This window comes from Alexandromys fortis, unplaced genomic scaffold (genome assembly GCF_014885135.2).
Source record: "Alexandromys fortis isolate MF-2015 unplaced genomic scaffold, M_Fortis_MF-2015_v1.1 scaffold_140, whole genome shotgun sequence".
Taxonomy (NCBI): domain Eukaryota; kingdom Metazoa; phylum Chordata; class Mammalia; order Rodentia; family Cricetidae; genus Alexandromys; species Alexandromys fortis.
The window spans coordinates 682313-703896 of record NW_026068048.1 but is presented as its reverse complement, the minus strand read 5'-3'; the positions used below and the strand labels follow the sequence as shown (position 1 = coordinate 703896).

General features: G+C 54.1%; 2 protein-coding genes across 3 annotated transcripts in view; one reads left to right on the top strand and one right to left on the bottom strand.

Annotated features, from left to right (window-relative positions):
• Actn4 (actinin alpha 4) overlaps positions 1-8658 on the top strand; it is a 65092-nt gene extending 56434 nt beyond the window's left edge. For both annotated transcript variants that reach the window (XM_050118939.1, XM_050118938.1), the window contains exons 12-21: positions 1880-2030; positions 3638-3746; positions 3873-4013; positions 4100-4282; positions 4372-4506; positions 5082-5261; positions 5760-5906; positions 6390-6470; positions 7234-7392; positions 7505-8658. In XM_050118939.1, the coding sequence (XP_049974896.1) occupies positions 1880-2030; positions 3638-3746; positions 3873-4013; positions 4100-4282; positions 4372-4506; positions 5082-5261; positions 5760-5906; positions 6390-6470; positions 7234-7392; positions 7505-7663 (1445 nt within the window). In that variant the 3' untranslated portion in view covers positions 7664-8658. The remainder of the gene's footprint in view (positions 1-1879; positions 2031-3637; positions 3747-3872; positions 4014-4099; positions 4283-4371; positions 4507-5081; positions 5262-5759; positions 5907-6389; positions 6471-7233; positions 7393-7504) is intronic.
• On the bottom strand, positions 8260-21134 carry Capn12 (calpain 12). Its single transcript, XM_050118943.1, has 21 exons — positions 20643-21134; positions 20030-20099; positions 19782-19900; positions 19454-19587; positions 17459-17627; positions 16863-16937; positions 16676-16761; positions 16396-16470; positions 15028-15191; positions 14707-14942; positions 14342-14353; positions 13967-14175; positions 13685-13727; positions 13548-13607; positions 12881-12938; positions 12485-12555; positions 12330-12392; positions 11318-11396; positions 9246-9362; positions 9103-9161; positions 8260-9020 (listed from the first exon to the last, which is right to left on the bottom strand). The coding sequence occupies exons 1-21, from the start codon at positions 20877-20879 to the stop codon at positions 8994-8996; spliced, it is 2163 nt and encodes a 720-aa protein (XP_049974900.1). The 5' UTR covers positions 20880-21134; the 3' UTR covers positions 8260-8993.
• Positions 21135-21584: the final 450 nt, after the last annotated feature.

The following is a 21584-nucleotide window of genomic DNA, read 5'->3' as shown; positions in this document are numbered from 1 at the left end:
TAATCTCTGTACTTGGGAAACTGAGGCAGAGAAGATCAAGGTCACAATGGGCTATATAGAGGGCTCCAGAGTATTCTAGACTACAGTGTTAGATCCTGTCTTGAGAATCCAAACAAAATACCCCACATATGCTTGTGGATATGAGTCACTTAGCTGTGCTTGGCCCTGTGCACCGTCGTTTCCCAAGTGGGTAAGCCCTGCCCCGAGAAGACTCAGGCATATATGCTTAGACTTCTCTTGCGGGGCCCCTAAGTATGTAAGGAATGCCATAACACCTGTGCCCCTCACATAGCTAAGGTATTTTCTGCTGTCATTTTCTAGATTATTCCATGGTTCTCAACAAATGAGCTGGTATACCCAGCTCAGGATTGCCAGAGGCGTGGGCAGCTAGTTTCATGAGGCTGTGGGCATGGTAACTCCTGAGACTCCTCTGGGAATAGTTGAGAGTAGGCTTGCACTGGGGGAATTTAGGAATGAGCCCTAGCTGCAGATAGGCCCAATCTCTGTTGACATCTTCACACACCCACCTATCCCTCCCACCAGCCCTGAGTCCCCAGGCAAACATGCCCACTCTTCTGAGCTCAGCCTGTATTCTAAATCATTGTAAAATCCTGAGGACAGCTGATCTATAGCCCCTCTCCACTGCTGGGTCCTAGTTACAGCAGCCTGCCCTGGGGGAAGGGGCTCAGTAGTGGCAGGGTTCACGCGGATGCTTCCCAGGGGGACGTGACTGCCTGGGAATAAAACCAAACACAAATGAGTCTCATGTATATCTCATGGTTGCCCTGCAAGACATACTTGCCAGTTCACTGATGAAACAGCTGAGGCCTGAGTTTTTCTCAGCTGCTATTTCTGGTTCCCACCCTTGAGAGAAAGCAGTTTGGAGAAGGGAATTGCAAGCTTGCCTTGTGGTTAAGCCCTCCAGCCTGGGGCAGGGGTGGCAGGCCTGTGGAGTCAGTTTTCCAGGCCCACCTCTTGCCTGTTGGTGCCAGCCCTGGCCTGGGGCGCCTGGCAGTTGCTAGGCAGATGAGCCTGGGCGTGGCTGAGACAGGGGTGGCACTGACTCTGCTTTCTTTTCTTAACCATCGCCTAACTAAAATTCAGGATGGCTCAAGGCCACATAGGTGCTGTCGCTGGCACTGTTTTACAAATGAAAGATTGACCAAGGCTGCCAGCTGCTTGTCAGGTACTCTGGGAGCAGATCTGGGGGTGGGCTCAGAGGCTCTTGGAAGCAGGGCTCCTTGAGGAAGAAGTGGAGTCCTGACTGCCGTCCTGGCTGGCTTTTCCCCCAGTCCTCTATACTCCCTTAACTTACTAGCACTGCTGCTTGGGCTTTTGCTCTGGGCATGTAATTAGCCTGGCTCCAGGACTAATAACAGTGTTTCTCCCTTCAAAGAGTCTGAACAGCCCCACCCACTGTTCCAAGAAAGTGGGTGTGGCGACAAGATTGGGATAGGACCACCACCCAGGAGAGCAGCCTCCAAAGAGCTGGCCCAGGCTCTTCCTACCCCTTTCCTGATCCCGCTGGGCCTGGCTGCAAGCCCAAGGGCTTCTCCCCGTCTCCATCCTCCACAAATGGGTGTCTGTAACTTTTCAACTGCCCTACCCTCTGTGTCTCCCACCAGTAAGAGATGCTGTTGAGAGCACGGGAGTTACACTGATACATCTGTCTCAGACCCATGCACACCAGGAATCCCCTAAGCCTGCACAGAACCTAGCTGGGCTTAGAGATCCCTGAGGAGCAAGGAAGACGGTTCCAAGAGTTTCTAAGCTCCATCCTCTAGAGTAATAAATGTGGTCCATATTGCTTCACCTCCCGTCTTGGATAGCTCCGTGGCTGATGGGCTGTTGTTCAGGTGCCCCTCTGCCACATCTGCAGGGAAGGAGGCCATGCTGAAGCACCGGGACTATGAGACAGCCACCTTGTCAGATATCAAAGCTCTGATCCGCAAGCACGAGGCCTTCGAGAGTGACCTTGCTGCACACCAGGACCGCGTGGAGCAGATTGCTGCAATTGCCCAGGAACTCAAGTATGTGTGCACCTATGGCGTCGTTAGCGTAGAGTTCTGTCCTCCTCATGCCGGGAGAGCCTTACATTTCAACACCAATGAAAAGAGTGAGGGACCTAGACTCTGGTTGCTTGTCCCTCTCCCCTGCCTGCCTCATGGTGTAGCTCTCCAGGCCCCTCCTCCATGTGGGGAGCACTGTACAGTGAGCCTGTTGTTCTGCCTGCCCAGTTTTTCCTGCTTAGAATACATTCACTGTAAGAGTTTCCAAATGGCTGCTGTCTTCCTCTCCCCTGCCCCAGTCAGATAAATTTGTGCATACAGTACACTGCGCCTCAGGAGCCAGTGAATGGGCCCTTATTCTACCATTGCAGTGGGCCTGGGGAGTGGGAGCCTAGCCCATTACTTCATGGAAAATTCGCAGGTCCTGGAGGAGCTCCTAAAATAGCTGTCTGCTCCAAAATAAGTTCCTTGCTGGAGCTGCTCTTTCCGCAGACATCCCCACCCATTAGTCACCCCAGACTTGTACAAACTGCAGGGCCTTCCCACCTGTGCCATTGGGGCCATAGGAGCAGGGCTAGATCCTCATTCCTACCACTGTGGGCTACAGGGTGCTTGTTTGCATACTAGAGGCTGAACTATGGTACTTGGGGGACCCATAACATTGTTTGGTACCATGGTGTTACCCTCCAGATACCTGCTTGTCTAAACTAAGGAAAGCAATGGAGGCACTTTCATATGACAAGTGGGGTGCCCCTAAACAGACTTGGAGGGCTGGGTTAGCCTGTTCTTCAGATATTAGGTCCCAGAAACAGTATTTTAGACATGGCTCTAGAGGAAGTACCTTCAGAGAGAGAGAGAGAGAGAGAGCGCGCGCGCTCCTCCCTGAGCAGCCCTTCCCCTGCGGTTCTGAGTTCAATTCCCAGCAACCACATGGTGGCTTACAGCCATCTATAATGAGATCTGGTGCCCTCTTCTGACCTGCCTCCTGTAGCACACATGGTCAGATTGCTCAGTCTGTGCAGTATTTCTCAAACAAGCATGAGGACATGTTTGTGTCCCAGAGCACACGTAAAAATCTGCATGGTGAGACAAGAGGGTCCCTTGAGTTCAGTGAGAGACCTTGTCTCAAAACTAAGCTGAAGAGAGCCAGTGCTACATTAGCCTCACAGCCTTAGTTTAATCCCCTGAATCTACTAAAAGCTGGATGCTGTGTAACCCTCCTGGACTTCCCAGAAGCTCTCAGGCCAGCTAGCCTGAAGTATGCAGCCCAGCAGCAGAAACCCCAAGGTGGGAGGGAGGCAACAAATCTAGAAGGTTGTCTTCTGACTTGTACAAGGTTGAACTGGGTGTGGTGGTACAGGCTTTTAACATCAGTACTCAGAATGTAGGGGAAGGAGCCAGGCAGTGGTGGCGCACGCCTTTAATCCTACACTCAGGAGGCAGAAGCCGGCGGATCTCTGAGTTCAAGGTCAGCCTGCTCTACAGAGCGAGTTCCTGGACAGGCTCCAAAGCTACAGAGAAACCTGTCTAGTCCAGAACGGGGTGTTCTGCAGTGCTGTCACCCATAGACGGGGTAGTGTGTGTGCAGCCCTGCCCACCTGCTAGGCTCATCGCACTCTGCTTCACAGTGAGCTGGACTACTACGACTCCCACAATGTCAATACACGGTGCCAGAAGATCTGCGACCAGTGGGATGCCCTGGGCTCCCTGACCCACAGTCGCAGGGAAGCTTTGGAGGTGAGGAGGGCTGTGTCACCAGAGCCTGATGCCCTTTGGGGATGTTGGGTATCTATAGACTTCTAGGCCCCCAAGTCTGGCTGACCTGCCTTCCCTTTCCTGTCTGTCCCTCTTTACACACTGTAGAAAACAGAGAAGCAGCTCGAGACCATCGATCAGCTGCACCTGGAGTATGCCAAGCGGGCTGCACCCTTCAACAACTGGATGGAGAGTGCCATGGAGGACCTGCAGGACATGTTCATCGTCCACACCATTGAGGAGATTGAGGTGCCCTACCCTGCCCTCTAGGGGACACTCCTACCCCAAAGCTTCCGGAGAGCAGGCTGCACTCCTTACTCCCATCTGTCTTCTAGGGCCTGATCTCAGCCCATGACCAGTTCAAGTCCACCTTGCCAGATGCGGACAGGGAGCGTGAGGCCATACTGGCCATCCACAAGGAGGCCCAAAGGATCGCTGAGAGCAACCACATCAAACTGTCGGGCAGTAACCCCTACACCACCGTCACCCCCCAGATCATCAACTCCAAGTGGGAGAAGGTGGGTCAGGGCCCTCTGGGCATGCAAGGGCTGGACTGGCCAGGTGGGGAAGCTACCACCTGACCTCAGCTATTGCATCTCCCCCACAGGTGCAGCAGCTGGTGCCAAAGCGGGACCATGCGCTCCTGGAGGAGCAGAGCAAGCAGCAGTCCAATGAGCACCTGCGCAGACAGTTTGCCAGCCAGGCCAATGTGGTGGGGCCCTGGATCCAGACCAAGATGGAGGTGAGGCCAGGCAGGCTACCTGTCAACTGAGAGAGCTGGGTGTGGTCCCTGTGTCCTGGGCTGCAGATTTCATGACTCTAGCAGACCTTGATTTCAGCTCTTATTGGTCAGCAGATGAAAAAGAAAGCCTGGCTAAAGATTGGCCAAAGCTGGTCTGAGCCTCGACTGTCCGATCTGAGCCTGGAGCTGGCCTGCCTTCCACTTCGGTGCTTTTGCTCACTACTCTGTGTGTTGGTGGCTGCAGGGCTGGTACTAGTTTCAGAGTACAGTGATGGGGAGCCATGGGCACGGGGGCTCAGCCAGCAGCCAAGTCATGATGCCAAATGCCTTGCCCTCCTTTTATATATATTATTTTACTCGGTTTTAAGGAGCAGAGGAACTTTATGTTGGGTGAAGTTGTGTGCACTCAAAAGGTGAAGGCTGTCAGCCTGTCACAGTGCAGGGCCTCACAGATTAGCTGTGTGATGCAGGCTTCCTGCCAGCACCAGAGAGTGGCATGAAAGCAGCAGGGAGCAGCAGGCCTTTCAGGTGGGGCAGCAGCCAGGGCTGGTGTCACCTGGATCTCCTCCCTGCAGGAGATCGGGCGCATCTCCATCGAGATGAACGGAACTCTGGAAGACCAGCTTAATCACCTGAAGCAATACGAGCGCAGCATTGTGGACTACAAGCCCAACCTGGACCTGCTGGAGCAGCAGCACCAGCTCATCCAGGAGGCCCTCATCTTCGACAACAAGCACACCAACTACACCATGGAGGTGCGCCCACACACACTACGCCTTTTAAGAACTGTGGAAAGGTTACTGAAAAGCTGGACAAGCCCAAATCCTTGTCTTTAGGGCAGAAGCAGGAGGAATGGGAGTAATTCTAGCCAGCCTGGAGCACACCAGAAGTTTCAGACACCCCACCTTACTTGAGCAAAAAGCCCTGGCCCTTGTTAGGCAGTCCCCTAGTATGAGGAGCATTGTTGTGCTAGGAACCTGAGAGTCCAGTTCCACATTCCAGTGTGCCAACACATGGTACCACAAGTTGCCATGGGATTCCATCCCCTCGGAGGGTCCATTATTGAGCAGTGGCCAACATAGCTCTAAAGAGTTGTGTATGATGCAAGCATCTTGGCATTTGTGCCTCTGCCATATACATAGGTGTAGGTGAGGCCCATGATTGGCAGGGGCAGCCAGGAGAAACCAGGACCCTTGCCCATAGCTATGGTACAGAGGCTCTTCTCCCCCAGCCCTAACGTGTTCCTCCCTCAGCATATCCGCGTGGGCTGGGAGCAGCTGCTCACCACCATTGCCCGCACCATCAACGAGGTGGAGAACCAGATCCTTACCCGAGACGCCAAGGGCATCAGCCAGGAGCAGATGCAAGAGTTCCGGGCATCCTTCAACCACTTCGACAAGGTAGGCTGTCCCCCCACCCCCGTGCTGGCACAGTGTGGCCTTTTCCCCCGTTGTTTCGTCCTGTCCTACCCTCTTCATCTCTGCATCCATCCATTCCATCGACCACTGTCCAGGGTGGGCAGGAACCCTGCCCTCCAGGCAGATAGGACTCTGGTCCCCCATGCAGATCCTGATGACCTCTTGACCCAGTACCACAGCTTCTCAGCTTCTGTGGGTACCAGTGTGCAGCCTCCTATCCCTCTCTCCTGAAGGCAGGGAAAGGTCCTCCATGATACCCACTCTAGCCCCACTGAGGCCATGGGACCCTCTAACTGCCTCGCCCATCCCTGGCCACCACCTTGTCTACATCACCTCTAACTGTGTGTTTCCCTTCCCATGTGTCCTCCTCCCCTGTCCACTGCATGTGGCCTGGCCCCTCTCCCACTTCTGTGGCCTGGTCTCTGCACTGCCCCTGTACGCCTGCCTTCGATGGCCCCCCGGCAGGACCATGGCGGGGCACTGGGGCCTGAGGAATTCAAGGCCTGCCTCATCAGCCTGGGCTACGACGTGGAGAATGACCGGCAGGTACGCACACCCTGGGGCCCCAGCAGACTGTGGCATTAACTGCTCTTCTCTCTCTCTCTTCTCTCCCCCCTCTCACCATCCCCCTGCCATCATGTGCTGTCTCCCTGGCTCTCATGTCTCTCTGGTCACTTTTCCCCTTACCTGGTCTCTCCGGGCCTCCTGCCTCCCTGCTCCCTCCACTGTGCTGTCTGTCCGCTGTGCACATGGGGCCTACTCTGGGCCTGGCCTCTGCTATGCCTGCGTCCTGGGAGCAGAAGCAGACAGGCAGCATGGACTCAGATGACTTCAGGGCTCTGCTTATCTCCACAGGATACAGCCTGGTATGCAGCCTCTGCCTCCCCTGCCTCTGCTCCTCCCCCAGCCCCTTCACTGCCTCCTGAGCTTCCATATCTTCCTGGGGACACTCCTCCACCCTCTAGTGCAACACGGCCTTGCCTGCCTCCTCCTCTGCTCTGCTGCACTTGAGGGGCTGGGGTCCTTCCAGTGACCCCCCAACCCCGCTCTTCCTAAAATATCCAGGGAACAGTCTTCCAACTCTCTCCCCTTCTCTTGTTTCTCGTTCTCTTTCCCCACCTTCCAGAGCTGGGACAGTGGACCCAAACATGGGGGGAGGAGACCAAGGGACAAACTCCCAAGGCCTGGTACAGCCAGGCTGTGGCCAACAGGCTGATGGCATGACCTTTCTATTCTTGAATTCTTCCAAAACTGGATTTGTAAGCAGCCTCACTAAGTCATGTGTACCCTCCCTACTCCCTCTGCACAGGGTGATGCTGAGTTCAACCGTATCATGAGTGTGGTCGACCCCAACCACAGTGGCCTCGTGACCTTCCAAGCCTTCATTGACTTCATGTCCAGAGAGACCACAGACACAGACACAGCCGATCAGGTCATCGCCTCCTTCAAGGTCCTGGCAGGAGACAAGGTGAGCAGGGCCTACAGAAGCACTGGGGCGAGTGATCAGAACCTCAGCCTACACTGGGCACTAGGTCAAGTGGGTGAAGTGGGTACTTCAGAGTCCTGTCCTGTGCCTCCAGAACTTCATCACTGCTGAGGAGCTGCGGAGAGAGCTGCCCCCTGACCAGGCAGAGTACTGCATCGCCCGCATGGCGCCCTACCAGGGGCCTGATGCTGCTCCTGGCGCCCTCGACTACAAGTCCTTCTCCACGGCCCTCTACGGGGAAAGCGACCTGTAAGGCCCTCAGCTACCCTGACTGGACTCCCTCGGCCTCCCGGAGGGGCTGAGGAGCCCTGCCCAATCCTGACTCTGTATCTATGCAAAGAGCTCTTTATGGTCCTTCTAGGGGGTCAGGCAGGGAGGGGCTAGGCAGGGGAGGGAGGCCTAGAGATCAGCACTTCTGGTCTGCTAAATATATGTATGGTGAGTTGTCGGGTTTTAACCTATGTGGAGGGGACACCGGACCCCTGGGCACCCTCTGTGTCCCAGAGACACCTTTCCAACCCAGGTCCCCTCCTTTGCCCCTGAGGCCCCTTCAAGGCCTCCCCTCACATCCAGGCCAAAGCCCCATGTGCCTTGTCCAGGAACCACCTGCCCTGCAAAGTCCAGCAGAGGGCACCCCGCTCCCCTGGACCAGATGTCAGTGGCTCCTTTCTCCCACCTCCCTTTCCCCTTTGTGATTACCAGGAGCAGAGGACCTGCCATCATCCCTCTGCTCCAGGAGTGCCGGTGGGGCAGTCAGCCCCAGCCCATCTGGGCTCTGGGTCTCAGATTTTTAAGGACCAAAACCAACAAAAACACAAAGAATGGAACAAACAAAAAAAAAATCTTTAAAAAAAAAAAAAAGAAAAAAGAAAAAAAACCTAAAAACCTATTAAAAAAAACTATAAAAATTAAAAACTTCCAGAGAATTACTATTTACTTTATTAACTTACGGATTTATTATATAAATATATATCCATCTAGCCGCATATCTCTGCCACCTCTCTCACTCTCGTAATGAAGACATAGTTGATTCGATGCCCTCCCCAGTACCCTCCTGATTTCCCCTTGTTTGCGGTGGGCAGGGGTCTGTGGGGACCTCCTGAGGTGGAGGTGGGCTGCTGGCCTGCCTGCCTGGTAGTGGATGGGTTTCACCCCTTTGAGTTTATTCTGATTGATTTTTATTTTCTTGGTTTCTGGATAAACCGCCCTCTGGGGATGGGAGAATAAAACATGTAATATTTTTAAGAAGGAGTCTAGTGCCATCTTTTCTCTGCGTTGCTGTCACACCCTAGGGAGCTTGCAGGGCCCACCACGTACACCCATGTGTGGATGTGGGCCTTTCTAAACAGGGACTGGCATGTGCAGGCTTCAAAAGGAAAGAAGGCGGTTCTGTTTGGAAGCTCGGGCCCATAATCCCAGTGCTTGAGAAGACATCACCAGAAGAAAGACACCAGTGCCACCACCTGTGCAGGGGTGGGTTGGGACTAGCCCCAGGAGGGTGCGTGTCCAGGTTCAGTTTCCACCATTGGTACCAAACAGGACAGCTCAGACCTGGAGCAGGGTGGCCTCCCTCAGCTTCTGGCCTAGGAGAAGGTAGCCACCTCCGACCACTGAATAGAAAAGAGAGAGAGAACCTTGAAGCAGAGGCCTCAAGAGGGTGCTGGAACCACCCTGTCCCTCTTGCTAGCTCACCTGTTTGTGGGTCAGGCAGACGACCCCCTCACCACCATCCAGGTGTTGGCTGCAGTGACCTGTGTTTGAGAGGCAGGGTGAGTACCCAGCACTAGTCCTGAGGCACACCCCAGCATATCCACCCAGCCAGGAGCAGCACTCACGGAAGATGCAGGTGAGCCGGGCTGCACAGGACACAAAGCGTTCGAAATCCACTCTGAGCCGGCTGTCGCGGTAGCGGCTAGTAAGGGACTGTGTCAGCTGGTTGTTCAGGTGGAAGCCTAGGAGGAGGCTGTGTTGGTTGTGTGCTGCTTTTTGTTTGAATTGGGGGGGGGTAGGTTATGTAGTGTGTGTGCCTGTGCAAACTAAAGACTTAGTGTCTTCCTCAGTCATACTCCACTGTGTGACGCAAAGTCTCACTGAAATCCTGAATTCAAACCAGTTTCTTTTAGCTAGCAAGTTTCCTCTGGGGGGGGGGTCACTTGTCTCCTCCCAAATGCTGGGCATTTAGGTGGGCCACAGTGTCCCCTGACCTTCACATGGGTACTGGAGATCTAAACTCTGACCCTTATACTTTAATATGTAAGTATTTTACCTAAGCCATATCCCTGGCCCTGAGTTCCGTTTTGTGTTATGTTTAAGCGAGGCTGGCCTCCAACTCCTTTTAAGTAGCCAAGGATGGTCATCAACTGGTTCTCCTACCTCTACCTTCCAAGTGTGAGATTTAAAGCCTGAGATTAACTTAGATGTGAGGTGAGCACTCTGCAAATGCAGTCTGGGCTTTATGTTGCTGTTTTGGTATGTTAGAGAGAGAACCTGGGCCTTTGCACATGTTAAGTGCTATCCACTGCACTGTGCCCCCAGCCCCTCACTGAGGGGTTCTAGGCAGGGGCTCAACCACTGAGCCACACCCCAGCCCCTCACTGGGGGATTCTAGGCAGGGGCTCTACCACTGAGCCACACTCTAGCCCCTCACTGGGAGATTCTAGGCAGGGGCTTTCCTGCTGAACTGCATCCACCCCACAGCCCTTTTGTGTATTTTATGAAACATTAAGTTACCTGACCTACAACTTGCCATCTTGCCTCTGATTCTCAAGGTACCAACAGTTGCGGCTAGCTTTGTGGCTGTTCCTTCAGAGGCTGGCTGTCTCCCTGCCTGAAACACTGGAGAACCCTACTGTGTAGTTCTCTTGTGAAGCCACGCCTAAAGGTATAGTCATGGGCCTTGTCACCTCTGCTGTAGAATCGCAGTGAGGTTTCAAGAGCCCCAAGGCCTGAGGACTTCTATATGCCCCTTACAGTCCCAATGATAACTGTACAAGTTTGCACTGAATCTTTGTGTGCTCACTCACTCAACTCCAGGTCCCACCGCACACACAAACACCATGCCTAGAGCTAGGTTGCTTGAGGCAGGTCACTCCCTTTGATGTTCATGTACCCGTTCATATTAGCATATGCTGGTCCAGGCCGTGCTGAAGGAAAACCTGGCTAGATGGGGTGGAAGGACCTGAGAGCCCTCAACCAACCTACTAGAATTGCTGAATATTCCTAAAAAGACATTATCAGGTTCCTTCTGTGTGGAACAACCTTTGGTTTGTGCCACTCACTTGAGGTGAGTAGCACAGGACACAGAGAAGGGGGCAGATGGTTGGATAGGTGATCCAGTGAACTCCCGTCCTCCAGTCTATCCTGTGTCCTGCTTCTTTGGGGTTCAACACCCTGACCCCTAGCTTTCTACTCTGATTCTTCCGGATAATGTCTTACATGTTCCTGGACTCTTGGCCACTTTCTCCAGATCTCGTACTTGGAGTCTATCTCTTCCACTGGGCAATTGTTCCACCCCCAAATCTCCCTGGCGCCTTTTACTTGGTGGTCACAGTTAGAAGCATGAACCCAGCCATCTTCCAGAAGCTTTCAGCAGTCCCACTGAAGTCCCCTAACACACATCTCCCCATGGCTTAGGGTCCTGGGTGGGACTCCTCTGCTGTAATGCAGTAGCCTTGGAAAGTGCTTTGGGATGTTCTGTGACTGGAGAATGACTGTCCTTGCATTCCACCCTACACATGAGCCATGTCACAGAAGCAAACTCAGCTATGTGCCCAGAGCTACCACAGAAGGAAGTTAGTGTTGGTCCTTGGGAACAGCCCCAGTCTGGGATGGCCACAGGCTGAGGGGTGTTCTGAGAGGAGGAGTAGGTGCTGTCCTTACAAGCATCCCGGAAGGTCCCCATCCATACCTGCAGCATTCAGGGCCAGCCTTAGCTCATAGGAGTTCATTGTCCCAGAGGCATCTTCATCGAACTTGTCAAATGTGGCCTGGAGGGTGAAGAAGCAGATAGACGGGAGGGAATTCCACTCAGATCCCTGAGCACTGATACTGCACTGTGAAGTAGTCAAGATAGGGCCTCTGAGGCCCCCGCTCCCCTGGCTCCTGGCTGGGGACCTCTGTGCAAATGTGTATCTCACAAGACAACAAGCTCCCGGCAGGCCTTTGGGAACAAGTTCAAATCTTTCTATCCACAAAGGCTTAGGGGAGGGCTTATTGGCGGGGGTCATGGTCTCAGGATCCTGCAGCTACTCCTTCCCCCTCACTTGAAGGAGTACCCACTGGTAGCTAAGCAAAGGCTCCTTGGAGGTGACAGGTCTATAGAAGGAGCTGAGTTAGGAATGGATTCCAACAGGAACCAGCAGCAGCTCTGGACCAGTCTAGTTCCTGCTCTCAGAGGGCCACAGTGGGGTGACAAGAGCATTATATCTTTTTCTTTTTTCATTATTTACTTATACAACAGTCTGCCTCCACGTGTGCCCACACACCAGAAGAGGGCACCAGATCTCATAGATGGCTGTGAGCCACCATGTGGTTGCTGGGAATTGAACTCAACCTCTGGAAGAACAGCCAGTGCTCTTAACCACTGAGCCATCTCTCCAGCCCCGCATCATATCTTTTTCACTCCCAAGTTGGCATGGGAGGTCCAGTGCTCCATTGGTGGCCTGCAGGACATTAGTGTCTAGAGCAGAGAGGTTCTCAGCTGGTGTGTTGAGACCCCTTTGGGTGTCAGCCCTTTTCTACAGGCACATCAGACATCATACATAGCAGATATTTACAGTTCATAACAGTAGCAACATTACAGTTAGGAAATAGCAACATGGTTGGGGTCACCACAAGAGGACCTGCATTAAAGGGTCCCAGTATTAGAAAAGTTGGGAACCACTGCTCTAAGAGGTAGCTGGTCCCTAAGCTCACCTTACCTGCCATACCAGGAGATGGCCCCAGAGTTCCTGGAAGTGGTGTAGGGCCAACCTTCGCCCATGCTGCAGATGAGGACATCTGGTTACAATTAATATCCCATGAGAGGCAAGGGGGAACCCCAGCATCCCTCCTCCCCATACACTGTCTCACATACCCCAAAACACTGCACAAGCTGCTCGCAGGTCCTGAGCCCAATCTCTCCAGAAGTCCTGGCATTGGCCCTAGCTACAAAAAAGAAATCCGACACCTCTTGCATATGGACCAACATCGCAAGAGCTATGTGGACTAACTCCCACAGTGGGCATTTATAGGAACAGGTGCAGAGTCACGCCTGACAAAGCCAATAAAGCTGGGGTCCCAAGTCTTTGCACATGGTGCTTCTTAGGGGAAGACGGGGAGGGGGGAGGCGTGAGTGATTGTGGCCCTTATGTGACCATGAGACCGTAGGAAGAGGAAGCTCAAGCTGAGCCCTGGTTCCCCTTGCATCATGCATAAAGGCTCTGGGTGAGCCGCTCCAGTTGCAGAGACCCCCTCCCCTGGCCAAACTCACCGGGCTCCAGAGCGATGCTTATTAAGGTCTGCAGCTGAAGTGCATCGAGTTCCTCCTCCTAGTCAAGAAAGAGCTACTTGTGAGGCCACTGGTTCAATCATCTAGCTAACGAAGGCTCTGGGCCAGGCCTTGTGCTCCGTAGTGCGGAGGTAGCGGTGGCTACCTTCGTAGGGTTCAGCTAGAGGAGGCAGGTCTAGCCCCTGGGTGGTCACGACAGCGATGGTTAGGGCTCCATACACTGGCTGTGGGAGCCCACAGTGGACAGATGACGGAGGAGGACACTTAAGGAAGACTCTGGCCGGGGGTCTGAACCTCCAGAGAAAGCAGGGGCAGATGGAGAAATCCCGGTGGCAAGGGAGATCGTTCAGCACGCCCAGAGGAACACTAACAGGAAAGCATCATGGAAGTAGAGGGGGACACCCAAAGCCCCAGCATGGTGGCTCGAGTCTGTAACCCTAGCACTGGGTTACCTGCAGGAGGCCAACCTGGCCTGCAAGATGCAGTTGTTCTAGGGCACCCTGCTCTGCAGTTCTGTTCGTTTCTTTGGTTTTTTGATTTTTTGTTTGTTTTGGTTTTGGTTTTTTTTTTTTTTTTTTTTTTGACACATAGGAAGAGAGGGAGCTTTGCATCATTTGGCCAGACACCCCAGTCCCCGACCCCTCCTCACCTCTCCAGCCAGCTCCAAAAACAGCTGAGCCAGCTCCAGCTCCAATGGTTTGTAGGGGACCTGTTGGATGGAGGAGTTCAGTCCCCTCCCAAAGTCCCTCCCGCTGCGTCCAGTCCCCGCCCACAACAGTACCGCACCTGGAGGGCGTCCAGGTCGGCGCTGATCACGTCATCAATCTCCCTGCAAATTACGGGGTGGGAGGAGGATTTCAGGCAGGGAATCTCAGCAGAGGAAGTGAGTGGAGTCAAAGGGCAGTGGGTTTAATCGGGGTGAGGATGGGTGGCAGAGATTCCAGGGAGGGCGTGGCTGGGATGAGGGCGGGGCTTTGTGGTCCCTGAGCGGGATTTGGTACCAGGGGCTAAATGGATGATTCTAGATTGAGGTCCCTGGGCCGGGGTCGGGGTCGGGGTCGGGCTCACACTGCGGTGTGGCTGCGTTCCGAAAAGATGCGCAGTGTGAAATCGGCTTCGTCGCCCACGCGTGAGGCGCTGGGTACCACCAGGTAGTGGCCCGGCGGCAGGCGGCAGCGGCGGCTTACGTCGCGGCGGGCGCAGAACACCGAGCGGTCAGCTCGCAGCAATCCCGGCAAGAGCGCGCGACTGCGCGGGGAGTCCCAGAGGCCCAGCAGCTGCGGGCGGGGCGCCATGACCACCACCACCCCAAACTCCCCACCCAACCCCCTGGTCCTCCACACACACACCCAGACTGTCTAGCCAGGCCCTCCCGTGTCCCTGGTTTTTCAGCGCTGGTCGACCAAGCCCTAGGGTGGGTCTGGGGTCGCATCTGAAACCCACCTCCTCTGGAATCTGCAGAGAGGAAAAGTCGGGGAAGGGGGGGGGCGCAATGTGCAGATTCCCCTCCCTGAGCCCCCCACCTCACACCGTCCTTTTTTCTCAGTCCTTAATATTCCCCCACCCTAATCTCAGATCTAGGTCCCCTCCGACTGCTTCCCCAGCCCTTTCCTTTCCACCTATATCCTCGTCCCTTCCCAGTCCCCTTAGTCACCTCCTGCCCTCTGACTCCGAGCCTTTTTCTGTCCTTGTCCCTGAATCCGTCTCTCCAGTTCTCTCAACAACAGCTCTCCTCCCTGAACCCCCAGTTCCCTCCTTCCCGTTACAACGTTCTGCCCCTCCAGACCTCAATTTGACCTTGGCCTCACCTGGAACACGTGGAAGCCCACAGTGAGGTAAGTGAGGCCCCTGGCCCTCAGACACCGGCGGTTGCGCTGGATGAGCGACAGGAGGACCGTACACTTGGGCATGCGGCCTCCCCTCGCTGGGCCCCGCGCCCCTGCTGCTCCCCAACCCCCCCAGGGTCCCTCTTCATCATCTTCATCCTCTTCCTCATCGGGCTCCAGCAGAGTCAGCCGGAACTGGGGATTGGTCCAGAAGGTTTCTGACAGAAGAGAAGGAGGTGGAGGAGTTCCCAGCCTGCCACAGCCCCCGCCCCAGCTTCCTTCTCAGGGGCCCGCAGGCCTCACCAGCACTGGGCTGGCTCCCGCCGGAGTTGAAACCTCTCACCCAGCGGCCCTGGAAGATGTGGATATGCCAGCCTCCGCCAGCAGGGCTGGGGCCCAGCACCTCAGGGCTCAGTGAACAGATCTGGACCGTGTTGAAGTGCGTGAGGAAGTCCTGAAGCTCCATCCTGGACAGCACCGACCATGGGAGATGCCCAGTCACCTCGGAGTCCAACTTGAGGGACCCCAGAAGTGGTCTCCCGCCACAAAGCTCCCAGTTCCTTAAATACTGCCAATTAAGCTCCACTCTCCAGAAACCCTGAAGGTGTGAGGCCTTGCCAAGTCATCTGAGTCCTGACAAATGCCCCACTAACTGGGGATATTTAAACTCTCAGATATCTTCAAATTAACTTTAGAAAATCTTCAGGTAGGCCAGGAAGATGACGTAAAGCTATCGTCGCAGCTCACCTTCGGTCGCCCGCTATTACTTTAACCGTGTAAAGGTGTATTGCATTTATTTCTCTGTTTTTGTTAACGGTGCAAAGACATGTGACATTATTTGAGTAAATAAAATTAACTTGGAGTCAGGAGGCTGAGTCAGCAACTAGCTGACAGGACGTGTAGGGAGGAACTACGTGTGTAGCGAGGGTTCTTTAGTGGGGGCTGAGCAGAAGAAAGGCCCCTTTTGGGGGAGAAAAGGAAAGGAGGACGCCGGGGGGAAAGGAGGACAGCCAGCAACGAAGAAAGACGCAAAGAAAGACATAGAACAGAGAAAGGTAAAAGCCCAGAGGCAAAAGTAAATGGGATAATTTAAGAAAAGCTGGTTAGAAACAAGCCACGCTAAGGTTGGGTATTCATAAGTAAGAGTTAGTCTAGGTGTTTATTTGGGACTGGGTGGTGGGCCCCCAAAGAGTAAAGCGTTAAACAAACAAACAAACAAGAAAACTGTTACAGCCTGACTGGAGTGAAAGGTGGTCTCTCACCACCCTGCATTTCTGCACTGATGCAGTAAATACAATGTATATATCGAAAGCCCCTAATGTCACTAAGCCTCCTCAGACGCCCCAAATATGATTCTGTCCCTTTCATTCCCCCAGAATCAGTGTTTCCAAATTCCTTTAGACTCCTTCCATGGGCTAATCATGGTGGGCTCATGCCTGCAAGTCCTGCATTGCGGAGACTGAGGTAGAAAAACTGGCCTGAGTCTGAGGCTATGCTGGTCTATGTAGTGAATTCTAGGCCAACCTAATCTCAGTGGTCTCTCTTTGAAAACAATGCCCTTAACAGTCCTGTTCCTACTGCTTCTGCCCTGACTTGTCCAACCCATGCATTTCTGTGTCCTTTCTGTCCCAGAGTCCCTCCCACAGGTAGAGTGGGTCCCTCAGAACTCACCAGAACTCACCGTCCTCCTTTTTCACAAGCAGGGCATCTCGCCACTCAGAGGGAAGCATGTCCCAGCGAGGACAGCTAAAGAGACCAATGTGGGATGTGGGCAGGTGGGGCTGAGCCCCCCTAAGCCCATCCCACCTGTCACCCCCAAGGCCATCCCACCTACCACCCCCACCCCCCTAAGCCCATCCCACCTGTCACCCCCAAGGCCATCCCACCTACCACCCCCACTCACCCTAAGCCCATCTCACCTACCATCCCCACCCCCCCAAGCACATCCCACCTGTCACTCCAGGGCCCGGACCACTCCACACGGCCCCAGGGGTTTCTCAGCCGCAGCAGCCGCACCTTCGTGAAGCCTAGGAACATCTGAAGACAATGTCGTCAGTGAGGGTGGGGTGGGGGCGTCTTCACAGAGGGTAGCATGGGGACACCCCTGGTAGCCTAGCCCAGCAATGGGTGTGACTCACCTTGTGTGTACCTGTGACAGAATACGCATGTCCCTTTACCAGCCCTTCATCTGTGCGGATCTCACCCCGATCACTCTGAAGGAGGACAAGATTGGGAAGCTGGGGTTGGGGACAGGTCAGCTGTCTCTCCAGCCTCCCAGGACAGGTTAACTCTCTCTCTCTAGCCTCTCTCAGTTCTCTCTCTCTCTCTCTCTCTCTCTCTCTCTCTCTCTCTCTCTCTCTCTTCCTCCCTCCCTCCCTCCCTTCCTCATCTCTCTCTCTGGCCTCCCAGACCCCGCTCCATGCTTCCAGCCCAGGAGCTGTGCCAAGGTGCTCAGCGAGGGTGACAAGAGACACAGAAAGGAGAGGGAGAAGCCTGGGCCCTGGGTCACAGGCCTATGATCCCAGCTACACAGAAAGCTGAGGCAAGAAGACCACAAGTTCAAGGCCAGTGTGGAGGGGTGTAGCTTCCCTGTAGAGCACAGGCCTAGAATCTACCAGCGAGGATCTGGGGGTCAACAGCGGGAGGTTGGAAAGACAAGACACTCTGCTCCCCTCCCCCCGCATCCCTGACTGTGACGGTCTAGCGGCGGTCCATTGGGGGGCTCGTCTCTCACCAGGGCAGTGGCACCCACAAGGGACTCCTTGGCCAGTGCATGGCGAAGGGCAGCAAAGAGACCTGGAGTGTTTCGTCTCAGGTAGAGGACCTCACCCACGCCTCCTGTAAAGTCCACGAAAGCCTCATTCATGTGACCTCCCCGCATCACCTCGTAGGAGCCATGGAGCCTGTTGGAGCAGGTGGAGGTGGGTCGTGGGTGGGGGACTCTATCAAGGTGGGGTCCCTAGCAGCTATCCCTGATTGTATAATGTGTGTGTGTGTGTGTAATATATGTGTGTGTGTAATATATGTGTGTGTATTGGTTTATGTATTAGTTAATGTTTATATATGCTTTGCCTGCATGTATGGCTGGCCACCACATGTGTGCAGTGCCCAGAGGTATTAGGTCCCTGGTACTGAAGTTAGAGACAGTTGTGACTGGGAACCAAACCTGCAAGAGCAGCTACCGCCCTCAACACTGAACCATCCCTCCAACCCCCTCCAGTACCCCTCTTGTTTTTGAGACAGGATCTCATTATGTAGCCTTGGCTGGCCATGAACTCACTCTGTAGACCGGGCTTACCTCACACTCACAGAGACCCGCCTGCCTCTGCTGTCAGAGTGTGAGAAATAAAGGTGTTCGTTCTCTACCAAGCTCAGCTTATTTTTTGTTAGTCGTGGTGTTGCTGCACAGTCCAGTCTGACCTTGAACTTGTAATCCTCCTGCCTCAGTGTACTCAGTACTGTGATTACAGGTGTGGGCTACCAAGCCTGGCTCAACCCCTGAAATATTCAGAGATGAAGCAGGGAGCTCTAACAGGATTGGGCCCCGTATCTCTAGAATCAGTGGGACAGGGGGCCACGGGCCCAGCTGCGCCAGAATTGTCAGCCTTTCATGAATGAGCCTTCGAGGCTCCAGAAGGCTGTGAAGGCGAGGCCTATGGGGACTTGTCAGGGCTTCCATGGCCTGAGATGGGAGAGGATGTGCTGTGGATGTCTCACGGATCATGAGAGATGGAGCGGGGTTCAAGGCTTCAGGGAATAGGATTTAGCAAATTCAGAGCCTGATAGATGCATGGGATTTCAGGATCCTTAGGAAATATGGGTATCAGTGGACTTCTAAGAATGTTTGTGGGAGGGCTGGAGAGATGGCTCAGCCTTTAAGAGCATGGCCTGCTCTTCCAAAGGTCCTGAGTTCAATTCCCAGCAACCACATGGTGGCTCACAACCATCTGTAATGAGATTTGGCCTCTTCTGGCCTGCAGGAATACAGGCAGGCAGAACACTATACATAATAAATAAATAAATAAATAAATAAATAAATAAATAAATAGAATGTGGGAAATGTCAAAATGGGAGACCTTTAAGATTTGAAGATTCACAGGTTGAGAGTATATGTCAGTGGTAGAGCCCCTACCCAGAATCCCCCAGTGAGGAGCTGGGTGCGTGGCTTAGCATGAACAAGGTCATGGGTTCCATCTTCTGCACATACACACCCACCCTTCCTAAATTAGCCAAGAGTTGTGCATGCCTGTAACCCATGTCCACAAGAGTCCAACAAAGAAAAGTTATGAGTTTGAGGCCAGTATGGGCTACCTAATGGCTATAAGTAAATAAATAAAGGAGTTTCCACAGAAGGGGATATAGTTCAGTTAGTACAGTGTGTGCCTGCCCAGCATGTATGATGCCGGGTTCAAGCCGCAGCACTATATAAACCTGTAACCCCTGCACTCCTGAGAGAGAGGCAAGGACATCAGTCCAGGGCCTCCTTGACTACATAGCTAGTACCCAGGCAGACGAGGCTGCGTGAGGTCCTTTCTCAATAAAATAGCAAATAAAATACCAAATAATGAAAGTTCTAGGAGAGTGTTGTGATGCTAGGACCCTGGCTGCTAGGACTAGATTTGGGGTCCTCAGTTGTATGTCTGGAGGACCCCAGATGTTGGTGCTCCACATAGCTTGGGGCCTGTTCCTGGGACTTGGGGCGAGAGCTGGGAGGGATTGGCATTCTTACTTGGCATAGGCCTTTTCCAACAGAGGAGCCCAGAATTCATTCCTCTGTTCCGAGCGCACGAACATCAGCTTCCCCTCACGCACAGGCAGCCTGTCGTCAACCACCACATCCACCCAGCGGCCAAACTGCCAGAGCTAGGGGAAAGAAAGGGCAGGAGTGGGCTCAGCTTCCAGGCTGCCTGAGTTCAGCCTTCCTTTCTGCCTACCACTTCCCAAATTCCAGAATCCCAGCACCCAGGAAAGAACTGTGAAAGCAAGCTAACTGTGAAACCAAGGTCATCTTCCATCACAGGGGAAACTGAGGCATGGAGCGAGGAACTGAGCTCTACCTGAAAATGGAAGACCCCTGCATATCCATCTTGGAAACTTTGTCCAGGAGGAACCACGCGGTACAGGAGTCTAGGATACAGTGTCAGGGAGGCGGCAGCCGCAAGAAGCCAGCAGTTTCCTGGGAGGGGATAGGCTTGGATTAGATGAGGAGGGACCAAGGGACCAGCAAACTCAAGAAGACAGGGAAAGATGGGGGGGGAGAAGACGGAGGTGTGGAGCTGTCCAGACCCTGGGTCTGAGGGCTCACCCAGGCTTCCCTGGCACACATCTGTCCTGCTCATGTCTTCACAGATGAAGTGGGGTTCAGCACAAAACTCCTGGAAGACGAAGATTCTGGTGAAACCAGGAAAGGTAAGACTGGAGCAACTGAGAAGCCAGAGGCCCAGGTCCCTGACACCTAGGTAATGAGGGCCTCTAACTCTCTGAAGGTCTGTAGGTAGAAGCGTGGCTTTCCTGAACTCTCCCCGCCCCCAACCTCATAGCTGAGCCTGTTGTTATCCATCTAGCCCCACTTCCTCAGAACCAGGGTCCAGGCCCAGCCTTCCTCCCTCAGACCCAGGAACCCAGGCCCAGCCTCTTCCCTCAGACTCAGGGATCTAAGCCTACCCCTCCTCTCTCTGACCCAGGGATCTAAGCCTACCCCTCCTCCCTCAGACTCAGGGATCTAAGCCTACCCCTCCTCTCTTTGACCCAGGGATCTAAACCTACTCCTCCTCTCTCAGACCCAGGTCCCAGCCCCAGCCCTCCTCCCTCAGACCCAGGATCGCAGGCCTAGTCCTCCTCCCTCCGACTCAGGGATCAAGAACCCAGGCCGCACCCCTCCTCCCGCAGACCCAGGCCCCAGCTCAGTCCCACTTTACATAGGGCCTCTTCCATTCCACCCCTTTGGCCTTCTCTGAGTCGGGTCCCAGCTTGTCATAGCCAAGGGCATCAGGACCAGCAGAAAAGTAAGGGTCACGAAACAGGATCCCGGATTCCAGGCAGGCTGTCCGGATGGCTTCGTAGTTCTGGCCCTTATAGAGCTGCGGGCCCCTGTCTCCAGCCCCGGCCCCGTCCTCCACCAGCTGGATGGTGACCTTCCTGTCGCCACTCTCCATCCGGATACTCTGGACTCACAGATGGACCCAAGCCCTTTAACCTCCTGAGTCACGAGGCGGGGCTTCTGTTCCATTTGTACCCCGTTGGGGGTCTTTAGGCAGCCAGAAGCATTCTGCCTTGTTAATATTAATTGGTGGTTTGGGGTGCGATGGAGCAGGGACGCCTCCTCAGTGGTTTCCTCCCTGGGGCGTGGAGCCTTTAGTTGTGGCCAGTTGAGAGCTTAATGACCGGCAGCGCCACGAAAGGTAGGCAGACCTAGAAGGACCAGCCGCCACCACGGGAGTGCCGGGAAGGAGGTCAATGTGGGGGTGGATTTCTGCCTGCTTGTTCCTGTTGCCACATCTCAGCACCACCCCGGCCTTCCTGTTTCCCTGTCTGTCTTTTGGGGAGCAGTGCCTGGTAGGCAGGTGCTCTCTCCTGGAACCACATCCCCAGCCCTCCCTTTACTTCTTATTTTCATACACGGTCTCACTGAGCACCTGAGGCTAGCCGCTCTCAAGTCTCCTGCCTCAGGCTTCGAGTGATAGATCTGCTCGTGTGTGTTGGGCTTCTGTTTTGTTGTTTTAGACCGAGTCTTTTGTAGCCTGCTGGGCTGGGAATCAAACCCAGGGCCTTGTGTGTACGCTGCCTTTTGAGCCAGGTCACAGGGAGACAATCTTTGTTTGGAATTTTTGTTTTGTGTCAGGTTCCCCCCCCCCCCACAC